Here is a 13,333-nt window from a genome sequence, read left to right as displayed (position 1 = left end):
TGCTGCTCCAGGCGCACACTGTCTCTGTAATGATCCCCTGAAAAACAAATGCTGAACGCTACTTTTGCTTTTTATTCTTTTTCGTAAAAAGAAAATCCTCCTCAGATTTCTTTCCATTAGTGAAAGCAGGTACTAATGTAGATCTTTCATGAAAGTTAACTGGCATAACATGAACTTTCAAAAATGGGGGATATCTGTACATCTTCCATGTATATACTGGGTTAAATGTATTTTACACATATCACATGTATTTAATGGTGTGTATATATCTATACAGATGTACATTCATATATGTACATATCTTTAAAAATACATATATTCTTCCACATACAAATGACTTGCCAGGAGACTTTTATGCACATAGAAGCAAATGCACCAAAAAATACATACATACATACATATATATATATATACATATATATATACATATTTATATATATATATAAATATAAGCAAAGATACTATGTATAACTATTATATAATAATTATTACTGTCTTTTTCTACAAGTGATACAATTCTATGAACTTCTATACATTTAACTCCCACTTCCCACTATGTGTTTTCAGGTCAGCCCATGAGGATTTTCTTTTTAAATGTGATTAATAATCTACTGTATGGCCATGCCATTTTCTAAATAGTTGCCTTCTGTTAATTTTTTAATCACTTTCAATATTTTACAGTTATAACAAAGGGTGTAATTAATATTTTGTTAAGGTGTTTTAAAAGTGTCTACTATCTTGCTGGTTCCTGGATTTTCCCTATCAGTTTTCATTTTGTCTTTGGATTTTCTGAGGCTATGTAATTACATAAATACAAAATGCTTTCAACATCTTGATGCACTGATATTTTCTCATTTGTTCTACTAACACCTGTGCTTTAAAATTAACTTTTGATATAAAGTGATACATGTAAAATATACCTGTAAGTCACATTTAAATAAATAGAATGGCAGTCAAGGAGTATATATACACGAATTTATTATTTGATTGACATCAAATTTTCCTGTATGTTAAGTGTATCAATTATACTCGTATAAGCGATATATGAGAGTGTCTATTTCCCCAGCTCTCACTAGATTATGCTCTCAAATGTTTCAGCCTTTGACAAATTGAAAGGACAAAATGCAGTTTTAAGAAGCATCCTTATTTTTGACGTTTGACTACTTTTCCTTTAAAACTATTTGTATTTCATTTTCTATGCAAGATCTATTCATGCTTTTTCTTGATTTAAGTTGGTCTTTTGTTTCACTGGATCCCTTTATAAATTATGGAAATAAGCTCTTGCCTTGTTTTATGAATTCCATTTTTTTTTGGTAGTTTGGTACTTTATTTTGGTCTTACACATGTCAAACTTGTTAGGCTAATTCTAAGGTGGTCACATTCATAAGGCAGTGCAGCAACTGAGAGGATAGACCCTGGAATCAGATATCACCAACCTTGTGGCCTTGAGCACAACTCTTAACCTTCCTCAGCCTCAGTTCTCTCAACTGCTACAAGGGGGTAACTATAATACTTATCTCAGGATAGATGAAGTGAGATATTGTATCTTAGAACCCTGGAATCCATACACTTACTAAAATTATTGTCAAAATTTCTTTTAAGGCTTCTGTCAATTGTGTAGAAAGGCATTTTTTACTATAATACTTTAAAAGAAAAAAATCCTATGTTGTTTCTGTACATTTTTGACTTCATATTTACATTTGAAATTTTCATTGTAAGTGGAATTTGTACTGGCATAAAATATGATATACGGATCCTATGTGCTTTTAAGATGACTCCTGAGTTTACCCAATTTTTACAGAAAAATCCAAATTATTTTTTATAATATTTACCATAAACTTAATTTCCATATGTACCTGTGTCCATTTCTGGACCTTTTTAATATACATTTTTGATATCTTAATTCAAGTGCTAATACTTCACTCTTCATACTTCTGGCATATGATACTATGTTTTAAGATCTAGCAGGGTTCAATGACTGGTTTTCAGTTCTGAAAAGTTCAAGCCTCCCTCACTGCCATTTTTTTGTTTCATTTAGTTTTACTTATTTACCTATACATGATCTATTTTTTACTTGTCTCGGTCTGTTTGGGCTGCTATAAAAGAATACCATGGACTGGGTGGCTTAAATAACAAACATTTATTTTTTACAGTTTTGGAAGCTGGAAGTCTGACATCAGGGTGCCAGCACGGTCTACTTCTTGCAGAGGGTCTTCCTCCTGGTTGGCAGACAGCCACTTCTAGCTGTGTCCTCACATGGTGGGAGAGATCATCTCTCTCATGGCTCTTTTCATAAAGGCACTAATCTTATTCATGAGAGCTCCACCCTCATGACCAAATCACCACCCAAAGGCTGCACCTCCAAGTACCATCACTCTGCAGGTTAGGGCTTCTACATATGAACCTGGGGGATACAAACATTTAAGAAGTAGCATGCTACCCCTGGTCCTCAAAATTCTCACATGAAGAACAGATTCATTCTGCCCAACAGTCCCGAAAGTCTTAACTCATTCAACATCAACTCTAATATCTAAAGTCCAAGGATTCATCTAAATAGCATCTAGATCAGATGTGGATGAAACTTTTTAAGTACTACTTATTCTGAGGCAAAATTACTCTCCAACCGTGAGCCTTTGAAATGAAACAAGTTTTGTGCTTCCAAAATATTATGGTGGGACAGACTTAGGATAGACATTCCCATCCCAAAAGGGAGAAATAGGAAAAAGGAAGAGGTGACAAGACCCAAGCTAGCGAGGCAAACTCCCTATCTTAAGGTTCAAGGATAATCCTCTTTGGCTCTATGCTCTGCTTTCTGGACCTACTGCTGCAGTGGTCTTGCTTCCTAGAAACACTGAGGCAGTGATCCTCTGCCCACAACTCTGCCAAGTGGGAAGTCATATCCCCAAGGTTCTGACAGGTGGGGGTCAGGTCCCCAAGGTTCCAGGCAGCCCCATCCCCACAGGTTAGGGCAGAGACAATGGCCTGTTGAAACTGAGATGACGCCCCCTCTTGAAAATGAGGAGGCAGCCCTGATGACGATGATCTCTGACTTGCCTTTGGGTCATTCTTCTCGTCTTGAAGAACAGAATATTCAGAGGCTAGAGTTTCATCTTGTAAAATCCAAGAAGTCTGACAGCCTTCCTTCATTCTGTCTCATCTCTGTCTCGTTAAACTCAAACTGGCAGTGTTCCTGCAGGGGTGGCTGATGAGGTTTATTATACTAATCATCTTACCAAATGGTTTGTCTGCGACACCCTTAGTTTTCTCTTCCAGACAGCTTCCTTATTTTTTTGTAGTCTAATAGGCTGAAAATTTTCCAACTCTTTATATCATGGCTCATTTTTTATTATCTATGTCTTCTTATCATTTCTCTCTTCTCACGTTTTGCTATAAGCAGTCAGGGGGAACCAAACTGCTCCTTCAACACTTTGCTTACAAATCACAGCTACACATCCATTTCATCACTCACAAGTTCTACTTTCCACAAAATACTACTACATGAACACAATTCAAACAATTTATTTGCCACTTTATAACAAGGATCATATCTTTTGCACTATTCAATAATGTATTCCTTATTTCCAACTGAGACCTCATCAGAACGGCGATTAATATCCTTATGTCTACCAACATTCTGCATATAATTTTTTCATGTATAAAGTTTTCCCTTTCTGAACTCTTACCAGTTACCTTTAAAAGTCTCTTCACAGCAGTGCAAAAATTTCCACCCTGTACCTCAAAATTCTTCAAGCCTTTACCTACTACTAGTTTCAAAACCACTTCCACATTTTGAGGTATTTGTTATACAGCAGTACTCCACTTCTCAATACGAATTTCTGTCTTACTCAATTTAGGCTACTAGAGCAGAATACGACAGATTGGTGGCTTAAAAAGTAAACATTTAAATCTCACAGTTCTAGAGGTCTTAAGTCCAAGATCAGGGTTGCCAGTATTGCTGGGTTCCTGATGAGGACCCTCTTCCTGATCTGCTGGCACCTTCTAGCTGTATCCTCACATTGTAAAGAGTGGGAGTATCTCTCTACGGGCACTAATCCAACTCCCAAAGGCTTCATCCTCCTGACCAAATTACCTCCAAAAAGCACCACTCCTAAATACCATCACCGTGTGGGTTAGGGCTTCAACACATGATTTTTTTGGGGTGAGGACAAAAGCATTCAATCTAAAGCAGTACTTCCAATAGGATTTTGTCAAGTACATAAATGAACTCAAGGAGTTGACACATTGGTGATGTTTCCCTACCATATTACATGATATACATTTTCACTCGAAGTATTTTTAAAAAATTCTTGATGTGTTCTTCTTTATAGCCTCTTCAGGTTTATTTTTGTTTATCCCTCTGCATTTCATATTTGTTTCCATAAAAAAGGTCTTCATTACATACTCTACATGGTAGTTATTTTATATAGTAAACATCAATTATTACCTTTTCTTAACACCTTACTTTTATTTTTTGAAGTCTTTCAGATAGCTCTGGATTTTCAACATATATCATCTGCTCAAAGAGATGAATTTACATCTTTGAAATTTTTACGTCTCATCTTTTCCTTCTGTAATGCAACTGCACTATCAAAATAATGTTAATTGGCAGTGAAAAGTGGTTAAAAAAAGGTTTTTGCTTGATCTATGATAATATGATTATTTTCCTTTGATGTATTAAAAGAATAAATGCTGAATGCTGAAATACTTAAATTCTGATTTTTGCTAAAACTTAAGATTTTTAAATTTTTGTATAATTTTCTTAAAGTTGATCACTAGTGTATGTGTTTGATACCTTGGTTATACTTTGGTAAATTATGTGTCATAATGGGATATTACTTAGCCATACAAAGAAGGAAATCCTGCCAACTGCAACAACACGGATGTTCCTTGAGGCACTATGCTAAGTGAATTAAGTTAGATGGAGAAAGACATATGCCAAGAGATCTCATTCGTATTTGTAATATACAACACCAAACTGATAGAAACAGAGAACTGCCTGGTGGTTTTCAGGGGCAGGGGTGAGAGGTGAGGGAATGGGTGAAGGTGGTTAAAGTGTACAAACTTCCAGTTATAAGACAAAAGATGAACAAGTTCTGAGGATGCAATGGACAACATGGCGATCACAGTTAATAATACTATGTTGTATATTTCAAAGTCACTAAGAAAATAGGCTTTGAAAGTTCTCACCACAAAAAAAAAAATGTATCTGTGTGAGGGATGGATGTTAAGTTACTGTAGCAATCATTTTGCAATATATACATATATCAAGTCATTACATTTAACATATGACCCTTACACAACATTATATGTCAATTACATCTTAATAAAGCTGTTAAAAGAATAAGCAGAAAATAAAACGATGTAAGTGGCCCTTCCTTCCATTTTCTAATTTCTAAATTGTGTAAAATAGCATTGAAATTATTTGCCCTTTAAAGGTTTAATGAAAATCTCCATTTGTTTTGGTAAGACTGTGCATACTGTGAAATTTGTTTTACTGATTACATGTTAAACGGGAGGTTACATTTTAATGTATTTTGTAGCCAATGTTTAGTTACGTATATATTCCTATAAAATTATCAATTTATTTCAGATTTTGAAATTAATTGGCATCTGATTGCTTTTTATTATATTTATTTAATAGAATCTCCATTTGTGAACTCCTCCTATTGGGTGCCCATGTGTGTGTGATTGCGTATGTGCTTTTCTTCCTCATTTTCCTAAGTTAGATAATGGTTTCTCTCTTTTATAAAGTGTTTTCAAAAAATAAAGTCAGTATTGATATTTAATGTTTTGATTTTTTTCTCTATTATTTAATTTCTGCTTTCCTTTCCTTGCTTATTTTGGTTATGTTTTTGTGACTATGCATTTTTAAAAATTATAGATATGTATACAGAAACAGATAATATTTAAACTTTATATATATATTAATAGTCGATCACAAATTTAGTTTCCTTTTTTAGATATATGAAAAGGCTCATGTGATTATTTCTTTTGATATGTTAAAATTTTTTACCATATTCTACCATCCTTTTTCCCTAGAATATAACCTAATTCTAACCTAAGATATCTAATTCTTCTACTGTGCTAATTTTTGTTTGTTAATATTTGAGATTTTTTGGCATCAATAATCATAAATGAGACGGGGCTCTAGTTATCTTTGTATTGTATTGTAGCAGTAACATTTTGACACCAGTGCTATGTGTCATCCCTAAGTTATGTGTAAGTGTTCCCCTCTGTTCTCTGAAATGGTTTCTGTAGCATTGCAGTATATTTAAAGGTTTTAGAAAATTTCTGGAGAAAATTTTACCTTTCCTTCTCTTTTTTGGGGACAGGAGAGTTAAGTACATTCCTGACAACTTTACTTTTTCATTAGTAATTGATTTGATTAACTTTGTCTTCTGGACTGTTTGGAAAATTATATGTATGTTGAAAATTCTTAATTTCTTTGCTATTTTCAAGCACTTTTGACTCAGTGTAACAAGGATTTATCTCCCATTTTAAAGTGTGTTTTGATTACTTCCTATTGTGTCTTACTTTAATTGCAATTTGTCCTTTTTTTAAATCATTTATGTTTATTCTTTTGAAGAAGCAGCTTTTATATTTTTATTTTCTTGAGTAATTTTTGCTTTACTCATTCTTAATTCTTTCTGCTTGTGTGTGTACATGTAGTGTCTTTAAAATTTACAGACTTGGATACCTATTTAATTATGTTATTTGTCTTTCTAGACAATGTCTATTAGTATTAAAATTTGTTTTCTCTGAGTATTCATTCTCTTATACATTAGGGTATATAATTTTTTTGTTATTCTATACTGCTAAATGATTTTGGGTTCCCTCTTTCATCAAGTTATTTTAAAGAGAGATATTTAAAATAATTTTCATATGGTAGTGGCTTATTTTCTTGTGTTGCCTGTACTACAAATTTCTCATTTAACGGTTTAACATTTGACAGTTTCACTGTGATCTAATACGTATTCAATTATTTTCTCTTAGTACCCATTCAACAGTGGAAAATGTGATATACTATATATTTTCATGGCAAAATCTCTGACATGTATAATTTACTTCTTAGCACTAGTGTCTGGTTATTTTCCAAACATCCCTCTTCCCATTTACACCCTAACTGCACCTCACACAGACCTTGCAGTTTTTAGTCTACCGTGGAAACAGAAACCATATTCCCAAGATGTTTACAAAGGTGCAAAATAGAAAAGCATATGGGCATCAAATATGGACTGAAAATGTTTCCCTTTAAGTCACTAAAATTCAGTAAATGAATGGCTTCCATATATTAGAGAGGAAAGAGTATTAGGTAAATTTTTAGCATATTTGTAATTCTGTACATACACCAAATTTAGATACACAAAAAGTAAATTAGGCTTGCTTCACCCAGGCATTTTTTGTGTGTGCTTTTAATGAAACCTGTGTACAGACCCTAGGCTTAATCCATGTGTCCTTGTGGAGGAGGGGGCCAGCACACACTGGATCACTGACAGAACAAACTTTTGTTTGTCCAGAGCTCCTTTGTGCCCCAATGCAACAGCAGCAGCCCGGCTGTCTTCACGGGCAGGCCCTTGGAATACTTTGTCCAGGGTCTGTGGATGTGACATCCCCATTACTTGATCTCTTTCTCAATGGGCTGAAGAGGCAACAGGGATGCCTGTTTTTATTACTAAAGTATAGTTGACATAAAATATTGTATTAGTTTTATATGGAAAATTCACCATAGAAAGTTATTATGATATTATTGACTATATGCCCTGTGCTGTACTTTTCATCTCCATGACTTGTTTTATAATTGGAATTCTGTACCTCTTTATCCCCTTCACCCATTCCCACCGCTGTCCCCTGTGGCACCTGCCAATTTTTTCTCTGTGTTTATGAGTCTATTTCTATTGTTTGTTTTATTTTTTTAGATTCCACATATAAATAAAATCATATGGTATATGTATTTCTCTTAGACTCCCATTTTTTAAAACATCATCTTATCTCTTATTTTCCTCAAGGAGACATCTGTCACAAATAACACATTTTTTGTGTTTAAAATAATTTCAGGAATTGAATAGCACATTTTTAGTTTTAGCTGAGTGACTTCCAATGGAAAAATTACTTTGGGTCTTTTTTAAATCATGAACAGAAGGGTACTTCCTTTGAAAAAAAATCATAAAATAATAATGTTACCTTAATACAAGTTCCAAAGATTCCCAAAGGAAAAAAAAAACTGGTGGAATATTAAGCCTTGTGCAAGCTCTTTTCAAGTCCACAAACACACATAAATCCCACTTTTATACATGGCACTTTAAAAATACCATCTGTTTCAAGCTCTTTGTCCAACAAGCTCTGATCTTCACAACAACCCTGCAAAATAGGTGATGTCAAATTCATTTCTCATATAAAGAAATGGAGGTATAGAAAACTTAAGTAACTTGTTCCAGAATGCATGGCTGAAACAGTATACTAATTATCCTTTGTCACCCAAACTAATTTATCTTCTACTAACCCTTGTCCCAATGTATTTCCTGAACTTTAATATGATTATTTGGCTCAAGATACTGTTTTGTTAAAAACATGGTACTTCACAATGTTAGCTAATGTCCATTAGGACAAAGTTTTCAAATTTTTCTGGGTTTGTCTTAAAAACCACTCCATGATAGCTTAGCCACTGCTCAGAGATCATTTTTAAGACTTGGTGTCAGTAGTCTGAGAGCGACCCATCTGGTCCCATTCTTTGGTTGTTCAGTCATCTAAGCCCTTTTTTCCTGGCATGATTAGGGTGGCCCAGGGTTGGGGGCATATTTGAATTTTATTTGGAGTCACTCACTCTGTATGCCAATAATAGTCAGGCATCCAAGGTCTCCTAATTGGTGAATTTGGGGGATAAGAGGAATCAAGAAGGCAGGAATATGGCAACAACCCCAGTGAAACAGGCTGAGATAATAACCCATGAAGTCAAGAATGTAACAGGGGAGAGGCAGTATAAAAATATGGAAGGCTGAGGTACACTCTGAGTAGTGGACTAAGAAATACTAAGTCTGGAAGCCCACAGATAAAGCTAAAAGTCTCTCATATTCTGTAAGGGCTTATTCATACCCATCTCTGTCCCAGCTGGTTGAATCATTCATATTTGAAGATTGCACATGTATTTAGAGTAACTGTATTCAGCTGGTCCACCTGCTCCTGGTCATAAGTATGGAGGAAGAGGGAGCACAGTGCCTCTGCTCTGGAAATATACTGACTTCTATACACTGTTCTTTTAATTTATAACTATGGGTTATAGCTTTATGTACAAGTAACTTAACCTCTCTCCTTATTTATCTCATTGGGATAATGAGAAAAATTAAGTATCAAGAACTTCATAAGGTGGTTATGAAAATTAAATTAGTGCTGACGAGTGGTTAGTACATGGTATAAACTCTGTAAATGTGCCCTGTCTTTGATGATCAGGAACACCTGAATCTCCTGGGACTCAGGACTTCAGCATATTTTTCAGCTATGTTAGCAGAGAGAACATTCTGCAATTGATGCATGCAGCATTTTATACAGGTCAATTAGGTAAATTGTTAGAATTGTACTGTTCAACTCACATTCTTCTTTTTTACTTGCATGTTCAGTTACTGAAAAGATGTTTTATAACTGCCCAGTAAGATTTTGTATTTTCTATTCTTATCTATTATTTATTTATGTGTGTATCTGATCTTATTTTATTAAATGAATACAAAATTGGAATAGTTTTATCTTAAAATTTAATGTTTACGTACCATCCTTAGGTATCTCCAGCAATGTGTTTATCCTTAACATCAACTTTATCTATGATAAAAAGCCAGTACCTGTTTTTTAATCCTATGCTTTTAATGTTTCTCTATTCTTATGTTGTAGGTCTGTGTTTTAAAACAGCATATAATTTCATTTTAGCTTTAATCAAATCTGATAATCTTTGACTTTAAGTTTCTAAACCATTTTCATTTAACCTAATGATGGTTACATGGTGTTATAACTTCCCATACTACTATTGTATTTAGACTTTGTTCCTTCTATATTTAATTTTTAAAAGCCTTTCCTTCTTGTATTCTGACTGGTTTCCATATTTTTTATTATTTTATTTCCTCTTTCCTAATCTTGTCACATATATGTTGGAAATTTTTTTCAAAAGCCCCTTATTTGTAATGTCTAGAGATATCACAAAATAATGAATACAAAGAACTGTGCTTCTGATTTCAGGATTGATTGTGCTGTTATAAGGAATAATGAAACTGTGCTAAACCACATGGGAATACACATTTCTGTACTTATAATAGCAGAGTAAGCTTTAATGCCAACATAAGAATTACCAATGTCATTATTTTTATAAGTCCTAACATCTGTGTCTGACATATTTGGCCAGAGTCACTTAAACATCTGTTTTAATTAGATGTTAATCTTCATAGCTTGTGAAAAGAAGATTCACATACCTCACTTACAAAATAGCGAATCCTATTAGTCTTTGACCATCAGCTTCCAGCTCTGTATTTATTATGTAAACATTGTATTATAGTGTTTATCTTTTATATATATTTTCAAATATACAATTTTACACATTTATATGCATATAAATATATATATATATACACACACATACATACACACACACGTATATATATATATAGAAATCTCAAATATATACTTTCAAATATAAGTAAGTTCACATCAAGCTGAACAGGATAAAATCTGTAAACATATGCACCTGGTTCTGGTCACATGAAACACAAAACCACGAGGTAACCGCAGGTTAAAGACGCACTTGAAGGGGACTGCGAGGAAGAACATACATGTAAACAAGAGATGAGCAGCTGTACCACAGGCCCTGCGAGGGTCCATTTCTTAAGGCTGTAGTAGCAAAAAGCTCCTTGTTCAGTTAAGACTTCTCCCTTCACCCTGTCACATTTATTCTTGAAGGACTTCAAAATGACTGTGGAAACTTTGTAAACACTAGACTAGAACTGAGTCAATCCTGTTGAAAACAGAGATGACAGAATAAACCATAAACTGACAGCAATATTCATTTCACCAAACAATAACTTTAAGGACTTTTTTTTTAGAACACAGTAAAACACCATAACACTAGAGGGAAAGAAATGAGATGGGAATGCTCACAAAAACAGAGATGGATGCTCTACAAAAATGGCTTCCACAGCCCCTGAAAATGATAGATGTGTCTATAAAGGGAAAACAGGCAATAGCAGATGACAGAGCCTCAGCACACTAGACCACATGCCACATCAAAATGCTACAGATTCACACTGAAATATCTTTTCAGTTCACAATGAAGCAAGTCCCACTGGTCCTCTGAGAAGGGGAGCTCATTATCTCCCAGTGAAAAAGAACACTTAAACAACAAATTGGCCAGCCAAAGCATGACAAGCTCTTTTTACTGCTTTTAAAGGGCATGCTGCCCTTTCCCACCTGCACAGGCTCCAAAAGTGGATCGCAGGAAGTACTGGATGCCCCAGCACCCTGCCTCTGAGGCTCCTCTCCGAGTCCCTCAGGTTGTGCATGCTTGTAAAAACAGTTCTCTCCAAAAGGGCAGAAACCCCTGCCTTCAGCAAAATACCTACAGTTCTTGTTGCTCATGGCTTCCTTGTACTGCTGAATAAGCTTCTGCTTCTCTTCCTCCTCCTCCACCCAGAACTCACTGGGAATGACAAAGTTGGAGGTCACCCTGCACTGTGGGCAGGACTTGATAATCCTGTTCCCAAACTGTTTGTCACTCCTCCACCTACGGATACACTTAAGACAATAGGTGTGGTTGCAGTTGGAGAGGATGCCAAAGCGGCAGTCACTGGAGTTGGCTTTCTCATACACAACCTCCATGCAGATACCACACACTTTGTCCAAACTGCGTTGCACCGCAAACGAGAGTTCCATATCCTTCTCGTGTGCTTCAATGCAGACCTTTACATGGTCTGCCCTCTGAACAGCATCCACGGGGTGCAAGACCTGCAGCCCACACATATCGCATATTTCTCCATGGATGTACATACAGCTCTCCCCACGAAAGCACTGCCCCATGGCAGCATCGCGGCAAAGTTGCCTCCCTGTGCCCACAGAAATCAGCTCCCTCTCAGTCACCGAGCTCTGTAGAGGAGCCTCGGGGACAAAAGGGACCCTGCGGCCCCAGTAGGGTTGCCCGGGAACAAACTCAACGGCATTCTCCCAGCCTTCTGCACCTGCTCCTCCGACAGCTTCAAAGCCTGCACTGCCTGTCTCGCTTTCAAATAAACCCCTTTCAGCAGCCGAGCCAATCACAGGCAAGGAGCGTGAGGACGCAATACCGGGGGCTTTCGCCACTTCCTGTGGCAGGGTCTCTACGTGAGCAGCTGTGCTGGGGCCAAGGTATGTGGAGGCCCCAGGCGGTGAAACGCGGTCCTCCCTGGCCATCTGTCGGCCTGAGAGGTCGTGGGAGTATCGACAGTTCTCCCCCTCCTTGCACAGCCCATGCAGAAAATACCTGCAGACGACTTGCTTCGTCCAGCTGCCGCAGCTCCGGCCCTGCAGCTGACTGGGCCTAGCCCCTCCCCCTGAGGCCTGGGCAGGCCTCAGACGTGACGTGCGGAGGTGGGCCGAGCCCGAAGCCGCAGAATGCCGTAAGACCGGGCGCACCGCGAGGCTGGGCTCAGATGCGCCCTGCCCCGCTGCCTGGGCACCTGCGGGAGCCCCGGCTGCCTCGCAGGGCTCAGTGGGAGCTGCAGGCTCTTCCATGGCAGCTTCTTCTCCCCGAAATGGTACCGGAACTTCCCCGGTGTCTCTTCCTTTCGGGCTTGAGGCCCGGAGAGCGGGAGACGACTCGGAGGCTCCTTTCTGGGAGGTGTGCATCTCTTTTCCGTTTCCCCTACTCCCTGCTTCCTGTGACAATGTGTTCCTACTTGCTTCTCCCGGGCGGGCGCGGCGGATACTTCCTGTGGGGGCACGTCAGTCTTATATCTCGTCCGTTTGGTCTCTGTGGTCCGTATTGGAACTCTAACCGGAAGCCTCCTTTGTTAACAACCCGAGGGGCAGCCCGGCCCTTCCTCCTGCTGCGGCCGGCGGGACCGCAATGCCTCTCGCACGCGGTCTACTCTGGCGGACGTAATTACCATTCTTTGAGGTTTCAATCTGATCTCTTATAATGTTCCTTCAGCTGCCATCTTATTTCATTGCTTTTTCATATACGTCTATTTTAAAAATCACAATCCCTGTCCCCCCACCAGGTTGAACAATTCAACTTGTAGTTTCTGAAACATACAACAAGTGAATTTTATAAATTATTTTTTACGCTCGCTACATTTTAAGTTCATGTGGGTCTTTGTTTTGTTGACGT

General features: G+C 37.2%; 1 protein-coding gene across 1 annotated transcript; it reads right to left on the bottom strand.

Moving 5' to 3' along the window:
- Positions 1-2,125: 2,125 nt before the first annotated feature.
- Positions 2,126-12,840, bottom strand: MKRN3 (makorin ring finger protein 3). The gene is given in 2 exon segments (XM_073227066.1): positions 2,126-11,406; positions 11,409-12,840. Coding segments are annotated over 2 exon segments (1,470 nt in total). The 5' UTR covers positions 12,736-12,840; the 3' UTR covers positions 2,126-11,263.
- Between the last annotated feature and the right edge of the window lie 493 nt (positions 12,841-13,333).

The sequence above is a fragment of the Manis javanica genome, chromosome 18 (genome assembly GCF_040802235.1).
Source record: "Manis javanica isolate MJ-LG chromosome 18, MJ_LKY, whole genome shotgun sequence".
In the NCBI taxonomy this organism is placed as follows: Eukaryota; Metazoa; Chordata; class Mammalia; order Pholidota; family Manidae; genus Manis; species Manis javanica.
Note: the sequence above shows the minus strand (reverse complement) of the source record. Positions and strands in the feature narration are given on the sequence as shown.